Source organism: Chondrus crispus, genomic scaffold (genome assembly GCF_000350225.1).
Source record: "Chondrus crispus Stackhouse genomic scaffold, scaffold_201, whole genome shotgun sequence".
Classification (NCBI taxonomy): Eukaryota; Rhodophyta; class Florideophyceae; order Gigartinales; family Gigartinaceae; genus Chondrus; species Chondrus crispus.
Window position 1 is genome coordinate 111,590 of NW_005179074.1, and position 24,965 is coordinate 136,554.

The 24,965-nt window shown below is 50.2% G+C and overlaps 4 protein-coding genes; 3 read left to right on the forward strand and 1 right to left on the reverse strand.

Annotated features, from left to right (window-relative positions):
- The first annotated feature begins 112 nt into the window (after positions 1-112).
- On the forward strand, positions 113-1,528 carry CHC_T00009502001 (Serine/threonine-protein kinase). XM_005714981.1 is given in 2 exon segments: positions 113-1,450; positions 1,451-1,528. 1 exon segment carries the CDS (start codon positions 113-115, stop codon positions 1,448-1,450), a length of 1,338 nt encoding a protein of 445 aa, XP_005715038.1. The 3' UTR covers positions 1,451-1,528.
- An 88-nt stretch (positions 1,529-1,616) lies between these two features.
- On the reverse strand, positions 1,617-2,456 carry CHC_T00003809001 (hypothetical protein). The gene has a single exon (XM_005714982.1). It carries the CDS (start codon positions 2,454-2,456, stop codon positions 1,617-1,619), a length of 840 nt encoding a protein of 279 aa, XP_005715039.1.
- Positions 2,457-3,361: 905 nt separating this feature from the next.
- On the forward strand, positions 3,362-3,892 carry CHC_T00003810001 (hypothetical protein). Its single transcript, XM_005714983.1, has one exon. It carries the CDS (start codon positions 3,362-3,364, stop codon positions 3,890-3,892), a length of 531 nt encoding a protein of 176 aa, XP_005715040.1.
- A 29-nt stretch (positions 3,893-3,921) lies between these two features.
- CHC_T00003811001 (hypothetical protein) lies at positions 3,922-4,356 on the forward strand. Its single transcript, XM_005714984.1, has one exon. The coding sequence runs from the start codon at positions 3,922-3,924 to the stop codon at positions 4,354-4,356; it is 435 nt and encodes a 144-aa protein (XP_005715041.1).
- The last annotated feature ends 20,609 nt before the right edge of the window (positions 4,357-24,965 follow it).

Sequence of the window (24,965 nt, forward strand, 5' to 3'; positions counted from 1 at the left end):
CCAACTCCCATCATCTCTTCAAACTTACTTCCTTTTCAGTGCTTGCTTTTCCCCCTCTTGTGCGTTCTTCCCACCCACCCACTTCACCTGTTACCTCCCATCCTTTCCCGCGATGCCGACGCGCACCGTCGGTCGCTACCGTCTCACCAGTCAGCTTGGCTTTGGCATGTTCTCCAAGGTAATGCTGGGCGTCGACGACGAGACCAACCGCCGCTATGCCGTCAAGATCATGCGAAAAGAAAATCTTGAAGATCTCGAGATGGCCCGTTACGCCCGACGCGAAGCCGCTGTCCTCCGCAAGCTCTCTCACCCCAACATTGTCCGCTTTGTCGAGGCCATTCAGAGTGATACAAAACTCTTTCTCGTCATGGAGATAGCGCCTGGCAAGGAACTTTTGGACATTGTTGCAGACGGCCCACTCAGAGAGCAAGATGCAAAGGGTTATATAAGGCAGATTGCATCCGCGGTGGCCTACTTGCATGCCAATCGCATCGTCCATCGCGATTTAAAGCCTGAGAATATCCTCGTTGATGTCGAAACGCGATCCTTGAAGATTATTGATTTTGGTCTCACAGGTATTATCAGGAAACAATCGGTTATGCGCACCTCGTGTGGTTCGAGTTATTATTCCGCCCCGGAAGTCACATACAGCACTGGCGAGGGCTACGATGGTACGAAAGCTGATGCTTGGTCCTTGGGTATCCTTTCCTACATTATGCTCACGGGCTCCCACCCGTTTGTTGATGCGGACGGCGATCTTATGACTGCTATGATGCGCCAAGGCATGGTCGAGTACCCCGAGTATCTTTCGCGCGGCGCTATCCACTTCATCTCACGTTTGCTCGCAATTGATTCCCGTAAGCGCTACTCGGTTGCCCAGGTCTCCTTACACCCGTGGCTTACCGGGAAGCCTGTACCAATGGCCGGACATGCGTCCGACCTTAAAGACCGCCCCAAGAAACACACGGATTTGCGCACGGGCGGTAATGCTGATGGCATACGAGGGAGCGTTAAGAGACCAGGCACATTTACTGGAGGCCACCACAAGACTCTTTTCGGACGAAATCATTCAGATAGGAACAATCACAGTTCCCCGAGTTTAGCGATGCGGAGACGCTCAAGTCAAAAAAATAGCAGCGGTTCATTTCTGTGGTTCCGAAAACAGAACAACGTCCAAGAACATGAAGTGAATGGCGACCGCACAGACGGAAATCCCACCGATTCACTACTATCGCGGAGAGGGTCGTTAGATCGACCCAAGGGCACGCGGGAAGGCCATGGATTTAGGCGCGAAGGAAGGGTCACCCTCGATATCATGAACGGTATGAACGGGCGACCAGTGCATACGGATGCTGACGAAGGAAGCGGGCCTCGCGTGCGAAGGCAACTCTCCTTGTCAAGCCGCACTAGGGCATTACTCATGCGCGGCTCGCATGGTGCTGAGCAATGACCCTTGATGCAGTTTAGAATCAAGATCCACACTCTTCGAGTATATATTATTTTGTGTAAACAGGCATTTCGGCTGGAATTTGTATATCTAGTAGCCATCGGAAATGATGCAGTGCCATCGATGGGAGAAGATAGTGACATCCGAGCCGCACGTGCCCTTTCCTTGACTACCGCATGTATCTTTTCATGAAACGGCGATGAAAGTCGTTCCGAATCGTGTCGTTGATGAATCGTGGAGTCTCCTTGCGTTCGCCTTTTGCTTGGTTTCGAAAAATGACGTCGTCGTCCCATCGCCGCTTCACGGCAAACGCCGGGACACTTCCAGTGCCCATACTAGCAGTGTCACTGACTTCATCGTTGAACATGTTCAAGTTTGACATGAGCGGATTACCGGAGGCTGCCTTTGCTGTTTGTTCACGCTCATGGCGTTCTTGCTCCTCAGACTGCTTCCTCGCTCTTTCGAATTCACGCTCCTTTCGGATTCTTTCCAATTCCGCTAACAGCTCAGCTTCGTCGTCATCTGAGTCCTCGTTTTCATCTTCCGAATCATCGTCTTCTTCCACGTTCCTGGCACCACCGCCACTACCGACATGCTCTCCACCGCCTGCACCTGGCCCTACCGAAACATCTCTTCGTTTTTCACTCTCAGATTCCTCATCACCATCCAATTTCGCATCTCTATCTAAATCCTTTGTATTCTCAATCGCTGGTGTCTGAAACTCTGCGGGTAGTTCATCGAGCAACTCAAGTTCCGGTATAGATTCCAGTTCGAAGCGTGCCTTCTTCCGGTGAGGGCCTGAAGCTGCAAGCTCTCCCGACTCAAGAGAGGCACGAAGCGCTTGACGCGATGCTTCTTTCTTCTGCGAGGGCGCCCGGCGCTTCAAGTCCGGCTCGGTCGGCGCGTCCTTCGAAGACACTGCCGCCGATGGCACGTGTAAGCGGAAGCTGCCTTCTTCCTGCAACCCTCCACGCGCAGCTTTCCATGTTGCGCGGTGTGCAGTTGTCATCTATGAAATTTTGTGATGCGTACAAGTTGTTTGGGATACGGCTGCAATGCGTTCCTGGCCCGACCCTCAGCAAGGTAGTTTGGTTTTTTCAAGGTTGCCCAGGGTTGTCTGTGAAGTGTTTGGGAGGGGAGTATGTTCTGTCGAGCAACGGTTGATTCTCATAGAATCTCACTCCACTTTCATAGAATCCCAAAAATATTAAAGGAAAATACGACATGGAGCGGTATGTCCAACGTCCGCTCACAGGACCATGATGCGATGCTTGTGCACAACTGTACTGCTGGGAAATAAAACACGTGTCAGTATGTGCCGGCTCAGACGCGGGGCGACAGTTGCTGCGAAGAGAAAGAAGGCTTGTCGGCTGTTGATGCATGGGCCGGCACGGGGAATTGCGCACGGGGAATTGCACATGGGGGACGAAAGGAAAGTGTGGGGGGGACCGCGAAGGGAAAAGGAGCGGGGAGTAGGCGACGGGAAGGGCCAGTAGGCGAAAGGAAAGGCGGGGAACCGGATATGGGTGCAAGACCCCAGGGCTTGGGGGGCGCGGTGACGAGGGAAGGTAGGTAGTATACAGTGCTGGCAAAAACTATAAGGCACCTGGTACTTTTGCATATTCCTAGAAAAGTTTTTATGCTATCATAAAACCCTTTGCCTTATTGAAGGCCAATTAGGCGCTGATACTGCCCATGCAGTTATTGTTTAAAAAAATCTATGGCGGTGGACGCTATCGCGTCTTATTCCCCAAACGCTTGGCGAAGACTATAAATACAGTTGCATACACGTGCAACAAAAGACCCCTCAAAGAGCTCCTTTCGCGCCAAAAAGCTTTACACAGTGCAAACTATCTCTTCCTCATTGCTACGAGCCACTGCGGTTCCCCAATCTAAAACAAAACACGCACAATCATGCCTCGAAACACAAGGCTCACAACTTTTGAAAAAGGACAAATCCTTGTCCATCACTCCAACTGTATCTCCCTATCTGGTATTGCCCGCGAGCTGGGACGATCCCGCACAGTTGTTACAAAATTTTTGCGCGATCAAAAGCGGTACAATCGCAAAAATCCAGGAGGAAGGCCGCCAAAATTAACGGAGGCTAATAAGCGAAGAATTTTACGGGAAGGCTCCAAAGGAGATTTGGGGTCAGCAGGGATTGTGACAGCATTGCAACTAAGTGTCAAAGCTCGCCGTGTACGCCAGGTTCTCGCTGCAGCCGAGCATTTGCGATACAAGCAAATTGCACCGACACCAGCGATGCGTGAGCGTCATGAAAAATCTCGGCTCAAGTTGGTGATGACACGAATGGTGTGGAGCAATGCAAAATGGTCCCAAATAGTCAGGTTTGATGAAAAGAAGTTCAACGTGGATGGACCAGACGGTTTGGCGTATAAATGGAATGACTTGAGAAAGGAGAAGGAGTGGTTTTCAAAGAGATAAAATGGGGGTTCGAGTGTTATGGTTTGGGCATGCTTTGCCGGTTCAGGGATATCAGAGCTTGTTTTTTTGGAAGGAAAGCAGGATGGAGCGAAGTACGTGACAACTCTAGAGAACCATCTGCTAACTTTTGCGGAGGATCTACCAATTACTTGGACGTTTATGCAGGATGGCGCACCTTGCCATCGTTCACTGCTGGCGAAAAATGGCTCTCGGACAACGGTATATCGCTGCTAGAGTGGCCTGCGTACTCGCCAGACCTGAATCCCATCGAGAATCTGTGGGGTATACTCGTGAGGTCCGTTTATGCGCAACAGAGGCAATTTGAGGATATTGAGTCTCTTACTGAGTGTATCATGGCAGCTTGGGCAAATATTGCACCCAATACGCTCCAAAAACTTACTGAATCTATGGAGAAGCGGTGCTTTGATGTTATGTACGCCAAGGGGAAGAAGATATGCTATTAAACACTTTTCCTTGTCTAGTTCCGAGCGCATTAGACCTCTGTGTATGCAACTGTATTTATAGTCTTCGCCAAGCGTTTGAAGAATAAGACGCGATAGCGTCCACCGCCATAGCTTTTTTTAAACAATAACTGCATGGGCAGTATCAGCGCCTCATTGGCCTTCAATAAGGCAAAGGGTTTTATGATAGCATAAAAACTTTTCTAGGAATATGCAAAAGTACCAGGTGCTTTATAGTTTTTGCCAGCACTGTAAAAGGGAGCCAGGGGGAGGAAGAGAGAAAAGGGGGGCAGCAGGAGGTGACCTGGACGTCGAGTGGACTCTCGACGAGCGGTGAGCATCGGGTGGATTCCCGTGTAGCTGAGTGGATTCTCAGGGACCGCTCCAGATTCAATAAACGTTTTGGTTTGACAGTGCACAGGAGACCGGGCACAGCATTACAAATTTGTAAGTGGAGTCAGCCAAGCAAAGAGAAACAAACTTGCGTCGGTGGTGGAAACTGGACAAAAGGGCCGACACAACATCGGACGAGAAGCTGGACATGGAAGGCGAAGATATTCGCTTTGGCAGAGACAATGGTGCACCCGTGGAGAATTTCACCAGCCCTGTGACGCCTGTGGGCCCCGCTCAAGCCACAGAATGACGAAACATTCACGAATCAGGCGAGGATCCAAAATGCGAAACTGTGCGATGCGCTGGTTTTAGTAAAAGAAGTGATGGGCCGAATCCTGGAACACTTGAACAGGAACACAGCAGCCGTGGTACAGATTGGAGAGTCTGTCTCGAATCTGGGTGTCACTGTGGAAGTGTGCATAAGACTCGACCGTAGCACAAGTGGCAAAAATGCTGTTGATGAGGAACAAATTGGTGCGAGGGAGAGCCGCCCACCCTCCGTCCGCATGCGAGAATCTCAATACCAAGACGCGGCGCCATGCCTTTTGGAACCACATGCAGCCTTCAAGATTTACTCTAAAGGGATGATCTCTGTTCGGGTAAGAAAACCCGGGGATGGCAATGTTTTCGGTGCACGAAAGGCGTGGGTTCGCCTTTGCCACGATTTTCCTGTTGCAGCCGGAACGCACCGCCGTCTCCTCTCCTGCGCGTTTTCGGAATGCGCTTTGGCCATCTACGCGTCGGTCGCCGCTGAGAACTTACATTCAACGGCAGACGAGCTATGGGAGGAGCTAAGCCATAGGCTTTGCAATGCCAGCTATCGGAGGGCCCTACGTCTGACATTTGACACGATCTCGTGGCATGAGAGCAAGGAACTCGTGAGCGAATTTGCTGGACGGGTGCGGGCTGCCGCATTGATGCTACCCGAAGCTGTCCCGGACGAAATTATGGTAGATCGCTTCGTGCAGTCGCTCCCCACTAATATGCAGAATTTGGCTTTGTCGATCCCCGGGACCTTCGATGAGGTTACGGCGCGGATATTGATGATGTCCCTGACGCGGACTTCCGAAGGCAGTCGCACACGATTCCGCAACGAACGCGTCCTGCAGGCCTCGGAAGGACCACTGGACGGGGGACACGTGGCAGCCGCCCCAATTAACGCTCGAGCAGAAGGTGGACAAGGCGCGGATTGGACGGAGACCGCAAAGTGCTACCGCTGCGGGCTGACGGGACACATTGCATCGAGCTGCCCCGAAAAGCCCTCTAGGATGCGTTGCAAAGAACCGTAACCAACGGGGAAATGAAGGGGGAGCGCTTTCAGTCGCGAGGCGCAGATTCCCCACCGGAACTAGCGACGAAGGCCCTAGCGGCAGTAACAGGAGAGAAGAAAGCTATATGCCGCTGCGTTGGGGATGGTCCAGGTGGACGGGAGGATGTCGCCGTCCAAGTGAAGTTTGGTGGGGAAACGCGGTGGGTGCGTTTGGATACAGGGGCACGCTTTGTGTGGGTCGATCAGGGTTGGTTCGAGGGGCACAGCGGTGTGTGGGTCGCAGACAGTTCTCGTGCAGTCACTGCCGATGGAAAGGACATGGCCGTGTGCGGAAAAGGGAAACTGATTTTGAGCTCTGGGGACAGCCTTTTTTGGAAGCAGTGCGGGTGGCTTCTTGTCTGCCGTCCAAGCTTTTGCTCGGGAGCCAATTTTGGAAACGGCACGGCCTTTTCCTGGATCTGGGGACAGTGAGGGGAAGAATCAGCGTGGAGGGGCGAAAGCTCGAGGCAAGAGTGTCACGGCGCCGGGACGTGCGACTGGATATGGAAACAACCGTGGCAATCAACGACGCAGACGTGGATGACGCAATCCGGGAAATGGATTTGTCCCATTTTCACGGAGAAGCCGCGATGCAGGAGAGGCTTCGGCATATTTCGTGGATGGGGCGAGGGGCTTTCAAGGGACTTGTCCACATCAAGGGGGTGGAACACACCATCACATTGGTGGCAGATGCAAAGCCCGTGTGCTCTCCGGTGCGACGCAGGTCCCCAAAGAAGGAAGAGATCGAGAGAACAGCGATGCAGAAGCTTTTGAGAATGGGAGTCGTAGAGCACGCGCCTTCCCCTTGGGCGGCGTGCAATGTGTTCGTCCGGAAAAAGGACGGGTCCACGAGGGTCACATCAGACTTCCGAGGTTTGAATGCCGTCACAGTGGGGGACTCGTACCCAATGGAGGATGTGCGCTCCACTCTGGACCGGATGGGTAGCAAACGCATCTTTTCTACCTTTGACTTAAAGGACGGTTTTTTCAAGTGAGCCTGGCTGAGGGCTCTCGCGACTACACTGCGATTCGCACGGTCATTGGTTTGCTAACGTATGTGCGGCTGCCCCAAGGGCTGAAGAACCCCCCGCAGTATTTCAGACAGTGGTCAATGCCGTTTTAGGGAGTAAGAAGGGACGCGATGTGTGGGCATTTATGGATGACATTAGTATGGGGAGTCAAACGGCTGAGTCCCACTTGCTGTGCCTAAAATTGGTCCTTGACACGTTTATAGCCGCAGGGGCTCGTCTGAAGCTTTCTAAGTGCGCCTTTGGGGTGCGGGAGGTCGAGGTACTGGGGCATCGCATTGGAGCACAGGGAATAAAACCCTCTGATTTGCATATGCAGGCCATCCGTGACCTTCGCCAACCTCAAATTCGTGAGGATTTGATGAGGTTTCTGGGATTGGCGAACTACTTTTCTGAGTTCGTAGACCACTTCGCCGATGCCGCCAGACCTCTCTACGCCGTGCTGCGCGGCACAGGATTCAACAAACGCAAGCGGCCTGGCAAGAGATTAGTGATACCAGATTGGAGCTCGAGGTGGGCAAATGCCCAGACGAAAGCCTGGAGACACATCAAGGGAGTACTGGGCCACCCAGATTTTTTGGTGTCTCCGCGGAGGGGTGCGGCTAAGAGGATACTAACCGATGCCAGCGGATACGGGTTGGGGAGTGTGCTTCTGCAGGAGTCTAGCCCAGCTGTATGGCGACCTGTGGCGTTCACGAGCCGCAAGATGACGGACGCGGAGATGAAATACACCGTGACTGAGGGTGAGTGCCTCGCGATTGTGCACGCACTGAAGAAGTGGAGGTGCTACCTCCATGGCGAGCCAGACCTAATCGTGGAGACAGATCACCTCTCTTTGAGGTAGTTGATGAGCCTAAAAGAGCCAGGGGGCAGGCTCGCGAGGTGGATGGTCGAAGTACAAGACTTCGAGTTTGTGGTCAAGTACACTCCCGGGTCGACAATGGTGGTCCCGGACTCCCTCAGCAGGGATGAAGTTAGAAAGCCGCTCTGTCAGCGCCGCTTCGGCGAAATGGAGTCGGCGGGGGACACCTACGAGGCAGCGGGGGATATTGAGGAGCCGACAAAACCCTGGTCTCTCTTGGGAGTACCCTCCCCCGAAAAGATTCGGAGCGCGCAAGAGAAGGAGTGTGCAGAAGAGCTCAGGGTTGCTCGAAACGGCGGGGGAGAGACGCATCATAGACCGCCAGGGCCTTCTACGCACCAAGGTTCGCGGACGATATGGGGTCGTAGTCCCTCGCTCTTTGGTGGCCTCTGTGCTGGGATTTGCTCACGCGTCGAAACTGTGCGGTCACTACGGCCTCTGTCGCACAAAAGAGAGAATTGTGGGGAGTTTTTGGTGGCCCAGCTGGCAGGAGGATGTTCAGTCCAGGGTGAGGGAAGGCGTGCCATGTGCCAGGGTAAAGGCTTCAAAGCCTGCACGAAACGCGCCCATGCAGGTTTACCATCCCTTACGCAGATTCCTGCAGGTCGCTGCTGACGTTCAGACAGTTACGCCAAGGACGACGAGAGGCAACATCAAGATCCTTGTCCTGGTTGACACGTTTACCCGCTTCGCACGGGCTGTCCCCATTCCGGACGAAAAAGCCGAGACGATTGCGAGTGCTATAATTGATGAATGGATCAGCATCTTTGGTCCGATGGAGTGCCTTTTGTCGGACCGAGGGCCCAATTTTATCGGAAGAGTCGTGTCTGAGATGGCCGAGGCCTTGGGCGTGAGACGAGTGACGACCTCGGCCTTCCATCGTCAGACAAACGGATGCGTGGAGAGGTTCAATCGTACGCGTGGAGAGGTTCAATCGTACGCTTGCCCAAGACCTTGCGTGCTTCGTCAGCACAGGCCAAGACGATTGGGATAACCACGTGTCCCTTGCATGCTTTAGGTATAACTCAGGTAAGAGCAGGGCAACCGGCATAAGCCTGTGCGAGGCTATGTTTGGAATCGAGCCTTTTATGTCATAGGGACCTGGAGAGCTGGAACGCATTTCAGGGGAACCGTACGACCTCCCATCCCACCTCCAGAGGCTACATGCGTCGCTTCTGAGACGAGGAAGGACGGAGAGAGGACGCGCTGCTGCGCAGTACAATGCCGCAATGCGCGGCACCTGTTTCGCTGTGGGGGACAGAGTCCTTGTCTGGTCTCCCGATCTGGTCGCGCTCGAGGGTACCAAGATTGCCCCGCCATGGATAGGCCCGTATGTTGTTCGCAAGAAATTGTCTCCTACGAGCTACCTTCTGATTTCAGAACAATGCATGCGATCAGCGCGCGTACACGCGAACCGTTTGCGAAGAATCAGTGGCTCCGCGAAGGAAACTGGCGACCCGAGAGACGGAGTTTTCTCTGATAGCTTGCGTCTGATTCGCAAGATACAGGGCGTCAAGGATTCAGCACCGGACGGCGCCGCGGGCATGCGTCTTTTCAAAGTGCAGCTGGGAGGGCGCTGCTCTCCGCGATGGACAAAAGAACACGACCTACCGGAAGCGGTTGTCGCTACTTGGGACAAAACGGCGAATGCGTCTCTAAAAAAATCGGGAACAACCCCGATGCGATGCACAGCTCCAACACACCACTTCGATGCAGCAACCTAAATGCCAGCGAACCTCATCACCTGCTTGATCCGTAATGGGTGAGTGGGGACCATGGAAAGCTGGCAAAGGGTCGAATGCTGGGAAATTAAACACGTGTCAGTATGTGCCGGCTCGGACGCGGGGCGACAGTTGCTGCGAAGAGAAAGAAGGCTTGTCGGCTGTTGATGCATGGGCCGGCACGGGGAATTGCGCACGGGGAATTGCACATGGGGGACGAAAGGAAAGTGTGGGGGGGACCGCGAAGGGAAAAGGAGCGGGGAGTAGGCCACGGGAAGGGCCAGTATGCGAAAGGAAAGGCGGGGAACCGGATGTGGGTGCAAGACCCCAGGGCTTGGGGGCGCGGTGACGAGGGAAGGTAGGTAGTATAAAAGGGAGCCAGGGGGGAGGAACAGAGGAAAGGGGGGCAGCAGGAGGTGACCTGGACGTCGAGTGGACTCTCGACGAGCGGTGAGCATCAGGTGGATTCCCGTGTAGCTGAGTGGATTCTCAGCTACCGCTCCAGATTCAATAAACGTTTTGGTTTGACAGTGCCCAGGAGACCGGGCACAACAATACAGTACCAAGGGTATGGTAGTGGCCTCTTAAAAATCGACGGTTTTCTTGCTTGTGCACAAATTCCGAAATTAGCATTGCAGTAACATCACACGCCTTATTCTTGCTACAGTCCTTCTGGCAGTGCAACGAAGCAACATTTGAAACTACTTGTACTAATATTCGCTAGCAATAGACGTGCTCTTAGAGCACGTCTATTTCTAGGGAATAAATATGTATATTTTAGGACCGAATTACAAGATTTAACGTTCACTAAATCGGCGCATGTCTATTCCTCGACGTGCTAAATACGTGCCCTGCTGTTGGACCATGGGCTCATCTTGACACCCATTGGTCAACGCGGAGAGGGGGTGCACGTACAGTATGGTGATGAGAACGAGGCCTGTAACGGCGACGTTTGTTAGACTTATTGACTAGACTACAGTAGATATCACACTTCTCTGTTATCAATACCAATTCAGGGAATATGTAGGCTACATTTAGCTATCAACGATAGAGTCCCTTAAGGACGTTTCGACCACAGCACATTCGATCACCTGAACCATCAACTCGACAACCCCGTCCATTGACCGTGCTCACCCTCTGTAGCGGTTCTGAGCCAATAGCCTGCCGCCTTTCCCCTCCTTTTAATGTAACCCTATTTACCACCCTTTTACCCTTCACTACAATCCCCTCCGGGCCGCCCCCTTTCGGTCGGTCTCCCGACACTTAAAAGTTCCAGGACCGCCGCCCCGTTTGATCCTGCCCCGTCCCTGGAATAAGGCCCGCCTTAACCAACCGCCGAATCAACTCGTTTGCGCATCCGGAATAAGGCTGCCCTATTCAATCAGCCGAATTGGAAATCAAGAATTTTTTTCAAGAAGCAACTTTGTCCCTAACCTTCACTGTAATAATTACTGTCTAATTTTACAGCGGACCTTATACATTTGCGCGTACTGTACAGAATACTGTACGCCTGGCGCATTAGTGCAGTTGTTAGTTGCACGGGTAAAGCGCCCTACCAATCAACCCGACATAATTCGAGAACGCCGCATCGCCGACACCGCCGCCCTCGCTACCGCCACCGCATCGCTCCTGCCGTATCGCGGTACTCCGTCTACGCGCTCAAGCTCGCCGCTCCGTGTCCGTCCGTCCGCATCCGCTTCTCCACCGCCAATTCCGTTCATCTCCCGAACGCCGCCCCGCGCGAAACAACTCCGCCCGTATCGCCGGTCCAGGTCGACCGTTGCAACTCGCGTTCTACGCTGTTTACGACCCCCGCCTCGTCGATATAGAGGCAGTAGAAGCTTCGGACGAGGAAACTTCCACCGCCGCTGCTCCGTCTTTCGACCTCGACGAGGGCCGCGCACTTACCATCTACTGCGTAGCTACTCAGCGCGCACGACGTAGAGCAAATCCCCCACGCCGCCGTCCTACGCAATACCTCTGCCTCCCTTGCTCTCCCATCTTTACGAGTTATCGTCAGCGCCGAGTCCACGAAGCAGGTCAACCACATCAGCGGGTAGTTTCCGCAGCATCATACCCACGCGAAAAATTACACTGCAAGGTGTGCGTCAAGCGCTTTGCTAACGCACACGAAGCAAACCAGCATTACGCCGGCACTATCCATCACCGGGCCCTCTGCAAGCTGCGCACTATCCAGAAGTAATTGGAAATTCTTGGCAAAGTTGTAATTGTTAAAATTTTCTAAAGTTGTTACAATATTTGAAAGGGACACTTGTCACTGAAGATTTTTTCGGCGCACCACGGACCCACGTGTGCCTACCCGCCACGCACACACGTGTCGTCATTGTGCACGCAACCACGTGTTACTGCACGCACACCCGCCCACGTGTAACTGCGCGCACACCCGCCCACGTGTTCATACGGACTACGCATACACGCGTACTACTATTGCACGCGTACACACGTGTCTGAAATACTACTACCGGTACAAAAACAACACACGTTTACACGTAGTACACTCATCACGCTACTACAGGAACATCTTTTTGAGGTTAACATTTGCGTTTAGCCCGGATCCATTTTAATTATTATTATGCAATAATTTTTAATATGGCTACTCTAAATAGAATCTGAGATGCTTTAACAAGTTATGAACCCCGACCCATGATCCAATGCGATGTTAAGGCTACAATAGCTCTGCATGTATTGGCGGAACTCCAACCTGACCCCAATGTTTGTATTAGTAACCTTCGTGCCGACCTTCCCCCCGAAGTTCTATACGCAACGGAAATGTTACGAGGCCCTACTGTTTTATATCGACTTATCCGTGATTACCTTGTGGTCAAAGGATTTTCATACACCCCGCACCCTACCACCAACCGTATTTCTCACGGTCTGGTAAACATGCTATATGTCGATGACACTGACCGTATCCTTGCCAATCAAGGTCTCACCAGTTCCGCCTCCGGGTCGACACAAGGAAGCTATCAATCGTTTCTGCCGACAGTTGAAGCCCCAAACTCCAAAATTGCTCACAATGTTTCGTCAAGATTCAAAAAGGAGGACCGGTACACTGGAAAAATCGGAGAAGATATCCATGACGCCATCAACAACTATCGCGATTGTGCTGAAGATTTCCACTTAAGTGACGAGCAAATGCTCCGATTCTTCCATAACGTTTTTGATGGTGAAGCGAAAAGATAATATCGCTCTCACGTCATCCAACATGCCCAAGACTTCAACTCTGCTACTTTACTCACGGTTAACTAGTTCAATAGGGTTGTTTAATTAACAGACTATGCTGTGGGTTATGGTGTACCATACCACCCCCCTGCTAGGACTGTACAGTTTCTATAAGCAACGCCCCGTCTCCGCTTATAACTTACGATTTCGCGGGAAGCGAGGTCTTTAAGTAGAAAATAAACGTGAAATCCTTCCCCCAGCCCGGAGCCATCTTTAGTATCTACGTGCATCTGTTCCCATCGAAAGTACAGCCAAACCGCATCCTGTCTTAACCCCCGGCTTGCCTCTCTCCCTCCGATCCTCCATACTAACCATGCCGCCTCCTCCTCCACCAGCAGAGAATCTGCCCTACCTCATTGTGCAGGCCATAGTTGCCTGCGTCAACGTGTTTCATGCGACAGCTTTCGCACAGCATGGCATATCTATGCGGCACAAAAAGAACCGCTTCCTCCAAGACGATGTTCTAACCCTCGCACAGACGGCAACTGGTCCAGGGCGGGGCAATGCGAAGTCAGGCATCAAAAAAGCCTACATCAGACGGCGCCTCACTCACGCCTTTTATGCCTCCTCTTTCTACATGCACACACGTCAGAATGCTGTGGATTTCCAAAAGGCCACCGGGGTACAAATACATGAATTTGAGCGTATCTTTTGCATTGCTGCATACGAAATAAAAGCTCCAATAAACGCTAGAATGGAGTTAACTGAGGGAGAAAACGCATTGCGGGTTCCACGAAAGCGTATGATGGAACCAGACGAGATGTTGTTTTTCTGGTTTCGCTTTCTTCGGGCAGGGAATTAAGGATCGCTTGGCACGCGAACATTGGGATCTTTGTTTGGAATCTCACATGGGATAGGGGCTCTATACATACAGCATGTATCTATGGCAATCTTTAAAAGTTTGAAGAAAATACCTGAAGCACGAGTGGAGTGGCCGGATTCCGAAGAGCGGAAAGTGCTCGGGAAAATGCTGTATGGCTTCGATAAATGTTTCGCTCTGGTTGATGGCACTAAGCAGAGACGCACTCGACCCGCGGACAATGAGGTACAGGACATTGCGTATGATGGGCATCACCACACGCATTGTTACAGTACTCTAGTTTGGGTCGATCCTATCGGAATTTATATTCATTTGGATTTCAGTGAGAAGGGGTCCGAGCATGATCGCTCTTTATTCGGCAACAGCACGCCAATCCGTAACAGGAGTGACTATTTTAGTGAAGACGAGACGGTCATGGGTGACACGGGGTTCATCGGTGAAGGCCCTCTCGTTACTCCAAGTCGTGGCGGAGAAACCAACAATTTTCTATATCGATCCATCATGAACACGGGACATTCGTCATCAACGTATCTCAAACGAGTGGGGTGTGGGGGCCATTTCGACTAAGTGGAGAATTTTTTTAGGGCAGTGGCCAGTGTTCTATGAACTTTACCCCATCTGCTATCAGTCATGCGCAATGATTTTGAACTGGAATTGGCGTTTGGAGGGAACCCTTTTTCCTCTTGACAGGCGCTTAGAAAGGGTAGAGGCGTACGAAAACGGTTTGCTAGGGGGTATATAGCTGTTTAAAAGAAGGTCTACCATTAAAATGCGGGCAATGTCTACGCGTTTTTGTTTGATGAAGAACATTTTCTGAACGTCATGGCCATGGGCTTGGTGGTTTAGAGCACCACCATTCCCGAAGTGTTCATAAAAGCGATTGGTTGTTTCCAATTAAGAAAATATAATTTTTGAAAGTTTTACACCATACTTGCGGGGGATTGGTCAACCTGATCCTGAGCCTCCACCATATCAACTGACCCATCATCGTCGTCAGCGTCTCCCCCATCAACAGTGGGGTCATTTCCGTCAACGTTATCATCCTCATCGGATAGGACCACTTCAATTTCATCCGGCGTAGGGAGTGCTAAATTTACAGCCAGAAGTGAATCAAAAACGGGGGCGGGCTGTCCAAAGCTCGCAGCAAAAAGCGAAACCAGTGACTGTACTGCACCCACCATGCCACGAGAGGACTGCGACGTGTTAATGGAAACCTCATCCTGTAATCGGTCGCGGGCCTCTGTGAGGGCTTCCTTCTTCTTAATTTTTATTTTTCTGACCTTCATGCCCTGGGCACACAAAGCACTACCCCCATCCGATTTTTCCTTTCGCTTAGCTCGCCTTTCCCGGACATAGTCATGCTTTTCCGCTGCTGTTTGCTGACTGGACATATACATGGCCTGAGTTGCCCTGTCCAGATTGATAGCGGCTTTGTTGCATTAGATCATCTCTTTGCTCAACGTAGCACCCCACTCTATGTCTATCCAGAGCCATTCTAACTGCAGCGCAGCGTCTTCCTCATTAAGCCCATTTCTGTCTTCCCGCGTAGTCACATCGGCAAACTTGATTTTCTCCATGTGTTTCTGCACGCCTTTTTTGAAGGCGTCCTTGACTCGATCATTTGAGAGAAGGCTGAACTTCATAGACCTACCCTCGCGATCAGCCCGGGTTTGATAAGGCGCCGTTAGATCCTTTTCAATCCAGGCTTTTATGTCTTCGCGAACCGTCCAACAGGAATCGGATAGAGAAGCACCGCCCTTTTCGTAAACCTGTTTTGCGAGAATTATTTGAAAGAGCTTGGTTTTCTCTGGTACGAAAAGTTTGAGCCGAGGAGTAGAAACACGAGCTGCAGATGGGGCCATTGCGTTTAAAACGTGAGGATGGTGAGAACACGTTTCACAACGGGGGGTTTGGAGGTGGGTGGGGGGCGTTGACGGATGCAGGGGACCCGTTTAGCATCTTGAGGATCTGTAAAAACGAGCGGTGTTAAGTACCAAGAAAATATTGGCGGGGAAACCGCCATCAAAAAATGGCAAGATGGGTTACTCAGAAAGGGCAGGGTCGACTTGTGCATCTGTCATGTGCTACAAGCATAATTTATAACTGCGGCGTCCCGTCTCAAGCGGTTATACCACCGCTGTACGGATACTATAAGACCTGTAGCCGGTAGGTCGAAGTTAGACAGTACCATCGAACTGTGCATGTTATAGATTTTATAAGACCCAAACACCCAAACATCGCTAAATTAAAAGACGCTAATAGCCTGACACGACAAAATAAAGTTCGTAAACTTCTCTAAAATCTCCGACTTTCGCGAATTTTGGAGACGAAAAGAATCCCTGTGTCAGAAGCATTGGAAGAACTTCGTGAAACAATCACAAAGTACACCCCACAAGGTCCTCCTACGCACCAATCGGAACAAGACAAAACGGAGTATCTGCACGATGCTGTGATTGGAGTCAAGTGGACTAAGAGTGTATTAACACAAAGTTTGGATGCCATACCCCCTTGGACATTTCAACAGCTCTATACTGCCCTTGATACCGCTTGGCTGCAAGAGCAGAAGCAGAAAGAAGAACGCCGCCGTGATCAGCTTGACATTTCCCGTACCCAGCCCTTGCCTTCCATCCCTGGTATTCACTTTCAACGTCAGAACACGTATGGCATCCCCCGCGGCCCTGGTTCCGCTTCTTCAAATCCATGGGCGCCATATCCTCTCCAACGTTTCTCCCACAACCCCGCCCCGACCCAGAATGGTACGGATCGCTTCGATAGTATAAGTGCTTGTCACAATTGTGGAAGTAAATATCACCTCATTAGGGACTGTCCTAAGCCTATGGCTCGCAGAAAGAATGCCAGCCGTATGTTACAGACCAGACCAGCCAAGCGAATCCTATACGAGCTCTGCCAGCAAGCAGAGCATGCCTTAGGTGCGTATGAGATCGACTTCACTGCCTTCACGGACGACCAGGCACAGCATGACCCCGGTGAAGTCATTCTCACCAATGTCACTCTGAACGATGATGATGACTTCGCCGATCAGGCTGTTACTCATCATCAAGTCGCTCACACGCCAATCAAAGAGGAAGAAGTACTGTGGGACACTGTAGATAGCCTGGATCCAATGGATTTTTAAGTAGCAGCAGTCAACACCCACAAAGTAAAACAAATTCCTTTGAGTCTGTCTGCGGAAAGAAGCGGTGTAAATTCAAAATCTACCACATCATCCGGGACCATAGTCTTGCACGAGCTAGGAAGACCAACCACGCACCCAAGTGGGATGGAGCTTGTCTTGACACTGGTGCCCAGCAAACTGTCGTTGGCCTCGCTCAAGCCAAAGCCTACTGTCGATTCACTGGCACCAAATTCAAGCCCAAGCCGAGCCCGATACACTTCAGGTTCGGTAATGACTCCCAAGCTTCACTAGGAACCATGAACATATCCATTCTCATTGCTGATGGTTACTTAATTCGCGAACAGGTTGACATTGTCAAGGCCAATGTCCCCTTTCTATTGGACTTGACCTCTTGGACAAGTCCCATATATACCCCTTCGGCGCAAGCTGGTTCATATCTATCTGGAGTGGGATCACTCCTCCAAAACACACTTCACCAAAGCTGAACTGATCAAGCTTCATCGCGGGTTTTCCCCTCCCACATCAGAGAAACTCATGAACCTGCTTCGCTTGGCGCGCCCTTTTGAAGCTGATGAGGCCACAAAGCAGTTTCTCGAGTCTCTGCAAGCTGGTTGTGACACTTGTCAACGCCTTGGCCCCACTTCTGTGCGTTTTAAAGTATCGCTACCCAGTGAACAGGATTTAAAGTTCGGTGACGAAATGTCCATTGACCTAATGTTTCTAGATGGAAAAGAAATACTTCACGTCATTGACACAACCACTACTTTCTCTTTAGCCATCTTTCTAGACGCTCATGGCCCCACTTATGGCCAAATCGTTGAAGGTATTTGGCTAGCCTTCGTCGAAGCCTGGTGTACCTTGTATACTGGCCTTCCAAATAGACTTCGCGTTGACCAAGGATCCGCATTCACATCTGATCGATGGCGCGAGATAATTGCACAAGCTGGAATTCAACTTCGCATATCTGGTGTAAAAGCCCACTCGTCGTTAAGTATTGGAGAACGTTTTCACGGACCGCTGCGAAGGATTTATAGAAAAGTACGAGCGGACTTCCCGGACGCCTCTCCGTTCATTCTTCTCAAAATTGCAGTCAAGGCAATGAACGACACAAGCGGAGAGAACGGTCTAGTCCCTTCTCTATTAGTCTTGGGAACTGTTCCGCGCTTCCCAATCATATGTACGGAAATACCTTCGCAGCGAGAAAGAATGAAAATTCTTTCAACAGCGCAGATGGAAATGAACGCAATCATCGCAGAACGACGTGTACTAGCTGCTCTGAATCCGAACATCCCTCCCGCCTCCGATCGTGTGTATAATCTTGGAGACCAGATTCTAGTCTTCTTTGAGCAAGAGAAGCAATGGATCGGTCCATTCCTTGTTTGCAATGTTCACGGACGAATGATAACTGTTCAGAACAACGAAGGAACTTATCGACAAACGTTCAACGCTTATCAAATCAAGCCATACTACGCTTCGCCCGAGTCTATTCTCCACCAGTAAACTGCTCCATTCCGTAGTGGCAAAGCCTCAAATCCACCTAATAACGTCCTTCTTACTGAAGTTATACATCACAATGATCCTCGTGCACAACAATTTGATAGTGCTAAGCGAAAAGAAATAGAACGACTGATCGAAAGAGGTACTTGGAAGGTAGTGCTTTGCGATGAAGTTCCAGACAACGCAAACATCTTAAATGGACGATTCGTCCTTGCCATTAAAGACTCTGGAACAAACAAGGAAGTATGGAAAGCCCGATACGTTGTACAAGGCCACAGGGACAAGATGAAACGGTCATTCGTTCACGACACCTCAACGACACGACAGTTCAGCGTCAAACTACTTGTCGGTCTGGCTGCTCTTTTTGACTTTAGACTCTTCTCAACAGATGTCACACAGGCATATTTGCACAGTACGGAAGAGCTCTCCCGTGATGTCTATGTTAAATCATCATCTGAGTTCGACTTGGACTCTAATCAACTCTTGACACTACTCAAGCCGTTGTATGGACTAGCCGATAGTGGTGACTACTGGGGTAGAACGTTAAAGCATCATCTAGAGAAGGAACTTGAGATGAAGGCCAGTGTAACAGATGCTGCCTTCTTCTTCAAACGAATTAGAGAGAAGCTTACTGGGCTTTGTGCTACTTATGTTGATGACTGTCTACAAGCCGGCACTGAAGAGTTTTGTCAACAGGCCAAGTGTGTCGAAAGGAAATTCAAATGCCGACCGAGGGACTATGAGGAGGTCAAATTTGCAGGCATTAAGATTGAATCCACGCCTAACGGATTCCAAGTACATCAAAAGCACTATATCTCCAAGATTAAGAACATCAGTAAGGAAGCTCCTTTCAAAGACTTTCGCTCACTTTGTGCCCAACTTTCTTGGGCCACTCAGTCCCGTCCGGATATTGCATGCTCTATTGCACAGGCACCTCAGGTTACTGAAGACATCTTCAACTCGGACCCCACAAAGTACTGTAAGGGATTTAATTCTGTGGTAAAACATCTCCTTACCAGTACAGATCAGGTTCTCAAAATCCCTAAATTGGACCACAAAAGTCTTCAGTTACAAGTCTATTCCGATGCATCATACGGAAACAACCTTTACGGATCTTCTCAGTTAGGGTATATCATTTTCCTTGCTGATGCAAACAATAATTGCTAACCATTGTTCTGGTCGTCCCACAAATCCAAACGCGTTTCCAGATCTGTCCTAGGAAGCGAAACAATGGCCTTTGCTGGGGCTTTCGATATGGCCTTCGCAATGAAAAACGATCTTCACACCATGACATCGCTCGACATTCCGATCGTTCTGCTTACGGATAGTCTATCCCTGTTTGATGTTATCACTAAAGCAAAGATAACATCCAAAAGGCGACTAATGATCGATGTTAAAGTTGTCAAGGATGCATACCAGAGACACGAACTGCACGCCATAGGCTTCATTCGCTCCGAACACAACCCCGCAGATTCTTTGACCAAGGTCAACAAAAGTGATATACTGATCGCAATCATACAACGGTCAATTCTTACACATTCTATCGAACAGTGGATCAATCGCAATTCGTGAACACATGACATATGTCACGAAAAAAGTTTGGGGAGTGTTAGACTTATTGACTAGACTACAGTAGATATCACACTTCTCTGTTATCAATATCAATTCAGGGATTATGTAGGCTACACTTAGCTATCAACAATAGAGTCCCTTAAGGACGTTCCACCTACAATTCTACGTGCCACCTACAATTCTGCCTGTTTTAGGGTGTGGCCGTTTAGACACATTTCGTGGGTGGCGCAACCTCCCTTTTATGGTCGAGCGCCTACTTTTCTTGTAGAGTGAATAGGACTATAAATCCAGGTCGAAGAAGCTACTCGTCTTCGACAGCAGCACATTCGATCACCTGAACCATCAACCCGACAACCCCGTCCATTGACCGTGCTCACCCTCTGTAGCAGTTCTGAGGCAATAGCCTGCCGCTTTTCCCTCCCTTTAAGGTAACCCTATTTACCACCCTTTTACCCTTCACTAAAATCCCCTCCGGACCGCCCCCTTTCGGTTGGTCTCCCGACAACGTTCTGTGCTCGATTTTCGTCAATCGGTGTGATTGAGGGAAAGGGATTCGGAAGGGCACGTAGTGCAGTAGTTTGTGGGCAGAGGTTGGGAAGCTCGAGTGGAGTTGCCGGCAGCCGGAGCCAGATATTGACGATGGCGGGATATCATGAACCTGGGATTAGTATTTTGGCGGGAGGAGCTCAGGGCGTCGTGGACAGGTGTGGTATCTGTCTTGTCTGCATATGCTTCGTCGCTGCACAGCCGTGCCGCGCGACAGGATCTGCCACAGATGATGCCGAAGCAACCGCAAAAGTTAGACAAGTAGAAGTTTCTAAATAGCGTTCCTCTCCAATGGCCCCCCGCCTGTCAAGAAGAAGAAACACATCGCTCTTTCGACTGAGAACCTTTCAATCCTTGTGGTGAGCTACAATATTCGGTTCAGTGAGTATTCGCACAGGTGCACGTGATCCGTCGGGCGGCACAATGTTGTACCAGACTTGCGTTTGTTGCGGACAGGCACCCTGCTGGAGGTCAGTCCGCAAAACCGGTGGCGAAAATTTTCAATCTCGGGTTTATATTACAGTGCGCGAAACTGCAATAAATACACCCGTCGACAAGGATCAATCTAACACTTCGTGACCAGTCCTTCCACAAACAGCCACGAATGCGAGTCTGACACGCGCCAATAATAACGCATATCAATCAAGAATATAGATACAGCGCACCACTCTCGAGATATCTTTAAAAACCCGAGCGCAATTGTTATAAATACGCGAAATATGATATGACACAAAACAGAAAGGAGCATTTAATATTTTGTTGCATCACCCCGTGCATCCATGACAGCATGCATACGACGGGGTAGGCTCTTGTACAGCTTTAAAAGAAGGTCCGACCCCACTGTAGACCAAGCCTCTTCAATGGCATCCTTTAACTCTCTAACATTCTGATGTCTGCCTCTTGCGTACACCATTCTAGCCATGACTCCCCAGACATTTTCGATAATAATCATGTCTGGGGACTTAGGAGGCCACGGTAGAGTCCTTATAGAATGGCCAGAGAGCCAAGTTCTTGAAAAATTTGAAGTATGAATCGGGGCATTGTCCTGCTGGAACACCCAACCCTGCCATTCCCCAAATAGCTCTGAGCTAAATGGCAGTAAACCGTGGCGCAAAACATCACCATACTTAGTAAAATCCCGTCTTCCATCCATAAAACAATAGGAGAAACACCATATAAACTAATAGCACCCCACACCATAACCGAAACTCCCCCATTCTGCCGCTTAGAAAAATTCGCTCTTTGGTGCGGAGATCATGCCAGTACGAGGCAAAACCATCAGGACCATCACCATTGAACTTTTCCTCATCGCTAAAGGCCACAATATTCCAAAACTCTTAACCCTTGCTTATTAATCTACGGCACCACTTGACCCTATTATCTTTATGCTGAGGGGTCATCTGTGGTGCCGTAATCATTTTTCTATACTTGAAATAGGGCACAGCGCGCAGTATTTTTTGGACGCGTCTGTGCCCAATCGGTAGTTTGAGCTCAGCCTGAATACCTCTCGCGCTTTCCTCTCCTTTTAAAGCCATCCTGATTATAGCCCTCCTCTGCGTCTCTGAGATCTTCTGATTTCCTTTCCAGTGTTTAGGATGTTTGTGTTTAAACCCCAGCCTAACTACACTCTGTACGGCTCCTACGGAGCGATTGACAGCTTCCGCAATGCTCCTGAATGAAATTCATTCCTTGTGGAGAGCCAAGATCTGGCCACGCTCAAGATCGGTTATTGCGGGGCCCCGAGGCATTTCTTCTTTGTTCTGGATAGTTGAGTTGTATTGATACTGTAAAGGAGCCGTTGCAGTTTACGTTGGGATGTTTTGAGGCTTATATAGCGCTTTACGGTCCTGTTTTGGCGCCCTAAAGGTACTGTGCTTTATAGTATTTCGCGTATGTATGCCAGTTTCGCGCGTCTTTACGGAGCTAACTCCAAAACCGTGTCCACGTACAACCGGCGGGCTCTACAAATGTTTATTCCTTGATGTCCTGGTACTGTAAAGGGGGGTGCCCTTTGTTTCGGACAGGTTGTAAAAAATTTAAATAAAAACATCTTCATCAGGTCAGATTGGGATTTTTGCACCGTCAAAAGAAAGCTCTCGTTCTGTTCCACCAGCTCCATCAGCCAGTCAATGCGTGGCGGCGGCGGAAAGTACGGGAAAACAGCGCAAACGCGAGTCCGCGACCACAACCGACGGCGTGCAAACGGCACGAGATGATCGGACACACACGGTCCATCTCTTAAAAAATCACAATTTTATTTGAGGTTTTTGGAATGCCACGTCACAGATGCAACCACATCCTCAGGCTCTTTTCTTCTGCAACGCTTTACGCCGCGCCACGGCACGCCGCATGTTCATGGACCGAGCTCTTCCCTTCAACACAGACACCGATAAACCAGCTAGCGCCGCACGCCGGCTCCACCGGTAGGCGTGGAACTCCTCTCCTTCCAGTACATGCTTTTTGTCATGGGCAGCAGCCTTCTCTGCCACTGCAGCAGCCTTTAGTTCGCGCTGTAGACGTTTAGCCGCATCTGATTTCATCTTCTCCCTCGCCAAATACAGGGCCCTTTCTGACGTTAAAACAGCCCCTTTAGACGTGTCGATAAATCCGCAGTCTGATACTGTAGCGTCCTCACCCAACACCGCGTGCCGCATTTCTGTGCGTTTTAATTCAAGCAAATGTTCCAACTCCGAAACTGGCACCAACGTGTCCGCGACATTTGAGCGTTGAGGGCAGGGCATTCCAAGCAGCTGGTTTGCGTCAAACGGCAAAATTCCAGCCCTTCTAAAGCCCGTTGTGATGTTGTGAGCGGTAAAGGCCTTTCTAAAAGCATGTGTCAACATACTGCAAAACGAAAAGGCGTCCCAATCGTTCGAGTAAGATTTAGAAACAGACAAGTTCACAGCTTCATTCAGTGCATTTTTAAACGACGAAAACACAGTGACGTCTAGCGGTTGTGTTTTGCCAGAGGTGTGCGGGGGGAGGGCATACACAATCACCCCATGTGCATTGAGCATCTCTAGCGCTCTTACCGACATGTGGCATCGGTATCCATCTAAAATTAGTAGTACTTTTCGGTTGTTGGATGTTAGGTCCGCCACATGCTTGACAAAATGAGTACACCAAACATAAAAATTACCACTGTCAACCCCTCCTCCTGCTGGGCCCATTCCGAACACGGAATGCCTTGGCAAGTAGTCAGAAAATGTCTCTGTAACCCATTCTCCATTTCGTTCTACCACACGATAAGGCACTATTACACCTTTGAAAACAAATAGTGGCGGAGAAACATGTCCTGACGCAGAAACCGCCGGGAGAATTGTGACACGGTTTTGGTTAAGAAAATTCCCCATTTTGGCATCCGACGTGCTGTTTCGCGTGACGTAAGCACGGCTGCTGCCATTTCCATTCACATCTCGATGCGGTGTGGCTCCGGTCTCGTCGCAATTCTATATGCGATTGGCGTCAATGTGGTGCTCGATGATAATTTTTTCGATTGTACTGAAATGATGCGTGAGCACAGCAGCATTTCAGGCGCGAAACCGAACCCCTTACTGGCGGAGAGGTTTGACAAACCTTATCGTGTCGCGGTGTCTTTTAGTGAAATTGCGCAAGAAACGGTCTCCCGGAATGAGGTTTCTAAATTTCAAGAGGCGCCGACGCACAGGGAGCATTCTTGACACAATAATCGACACGGCCTCCTTGAGGTGTACATGTCGAGGGGGGAGACCACGCTCTGCATATCTGATCAATAGTGATATGATCATATCCTCCTCCACCTTAGTAAGGGTATCGAGGCGTGAGCGTGAAGCTCGCACAAACTGGTTTTCGGGATTTGCGGCTTGGACGCGGCTGCATATTGTGGACTTGGGAATTTTTGTGACGGAAGATGCGTGTCGATAGGTACTGCCATTGTACACAAGACCTGTAGCAGCTTGGATGCGCTTTTCACGTTTGTCTGAGGCCATGGCTTTCTCAGAGGTACTCGGTGGGAGCAAGTGGTGGACAAGTGAATATGCCGTGCAGCTGCTCAGTTTGGTCTTTCAAGGGTTTACTTCGCAATGAGCGGGAAAAGAAGGAGTTCAAAATTTGAACTGACCGCCCACCATGACGTAACGTATCCTGCAAAGCCGATTTGGCAGATTGGTTTTTAATTTTACCCGTTGGTTTTGGCGGTATTTGATGAGGGAGTGGAGGCGTTGGAGCCCAGACTGACCAGTGGCCCGCATTTTTACATATTTTTCCAATTTTTTTGCATGTCCGAACTCTTTGTCACTGTCCAAAAATTTGAGCACCCCCCCTTTACGGGGGGCGATGCTTTAAAAGGGCAATCGGAGGTGTTGTTTACGTGGTGGTCGATGGGTGTATATATTGCAGTTTCGCGCACTGAACGTCCAGCGATTTTGTGGGCAAATGAAAAAAACAGCGCGTTATTTTACGGACACCCTTTCTGTACCGAATGTATGAGCGGCGTTGTTTTCGGGC

Bases quoted from the DNA above. Each gene is read 5' to 3' on its own strand.
- CHC_T00009502001 (XM_005714981.1), top strand. From the start codon at position 113: ATGCCGACGCGCACCGTCGGTCGCTACCGTCTCACCAGTCAGCTTGGC.
- CHC_T00003809001 (XM_005714982.1), bottom strand. From the start codon at position 2,456: ATGACAACTGCACACCGCGCAACATGGAAAGCTGCGCGTGGAGGGTTG.
- CHC_T00003810001 (XM_005714983.1), top strand. From the start codon at position 3,362: ATGCCTCGAAACACAAGGCTCACAACTTTTGAAAAAGGACAAATCCTT.
- CHC_T00003811001 (XM_005714984.1), top strand. From the start codon at position 3,922: ATGCTTTGCCGGTTCAGGGATATCAGAGCTTGTTTTTTTGGAAGGAAA.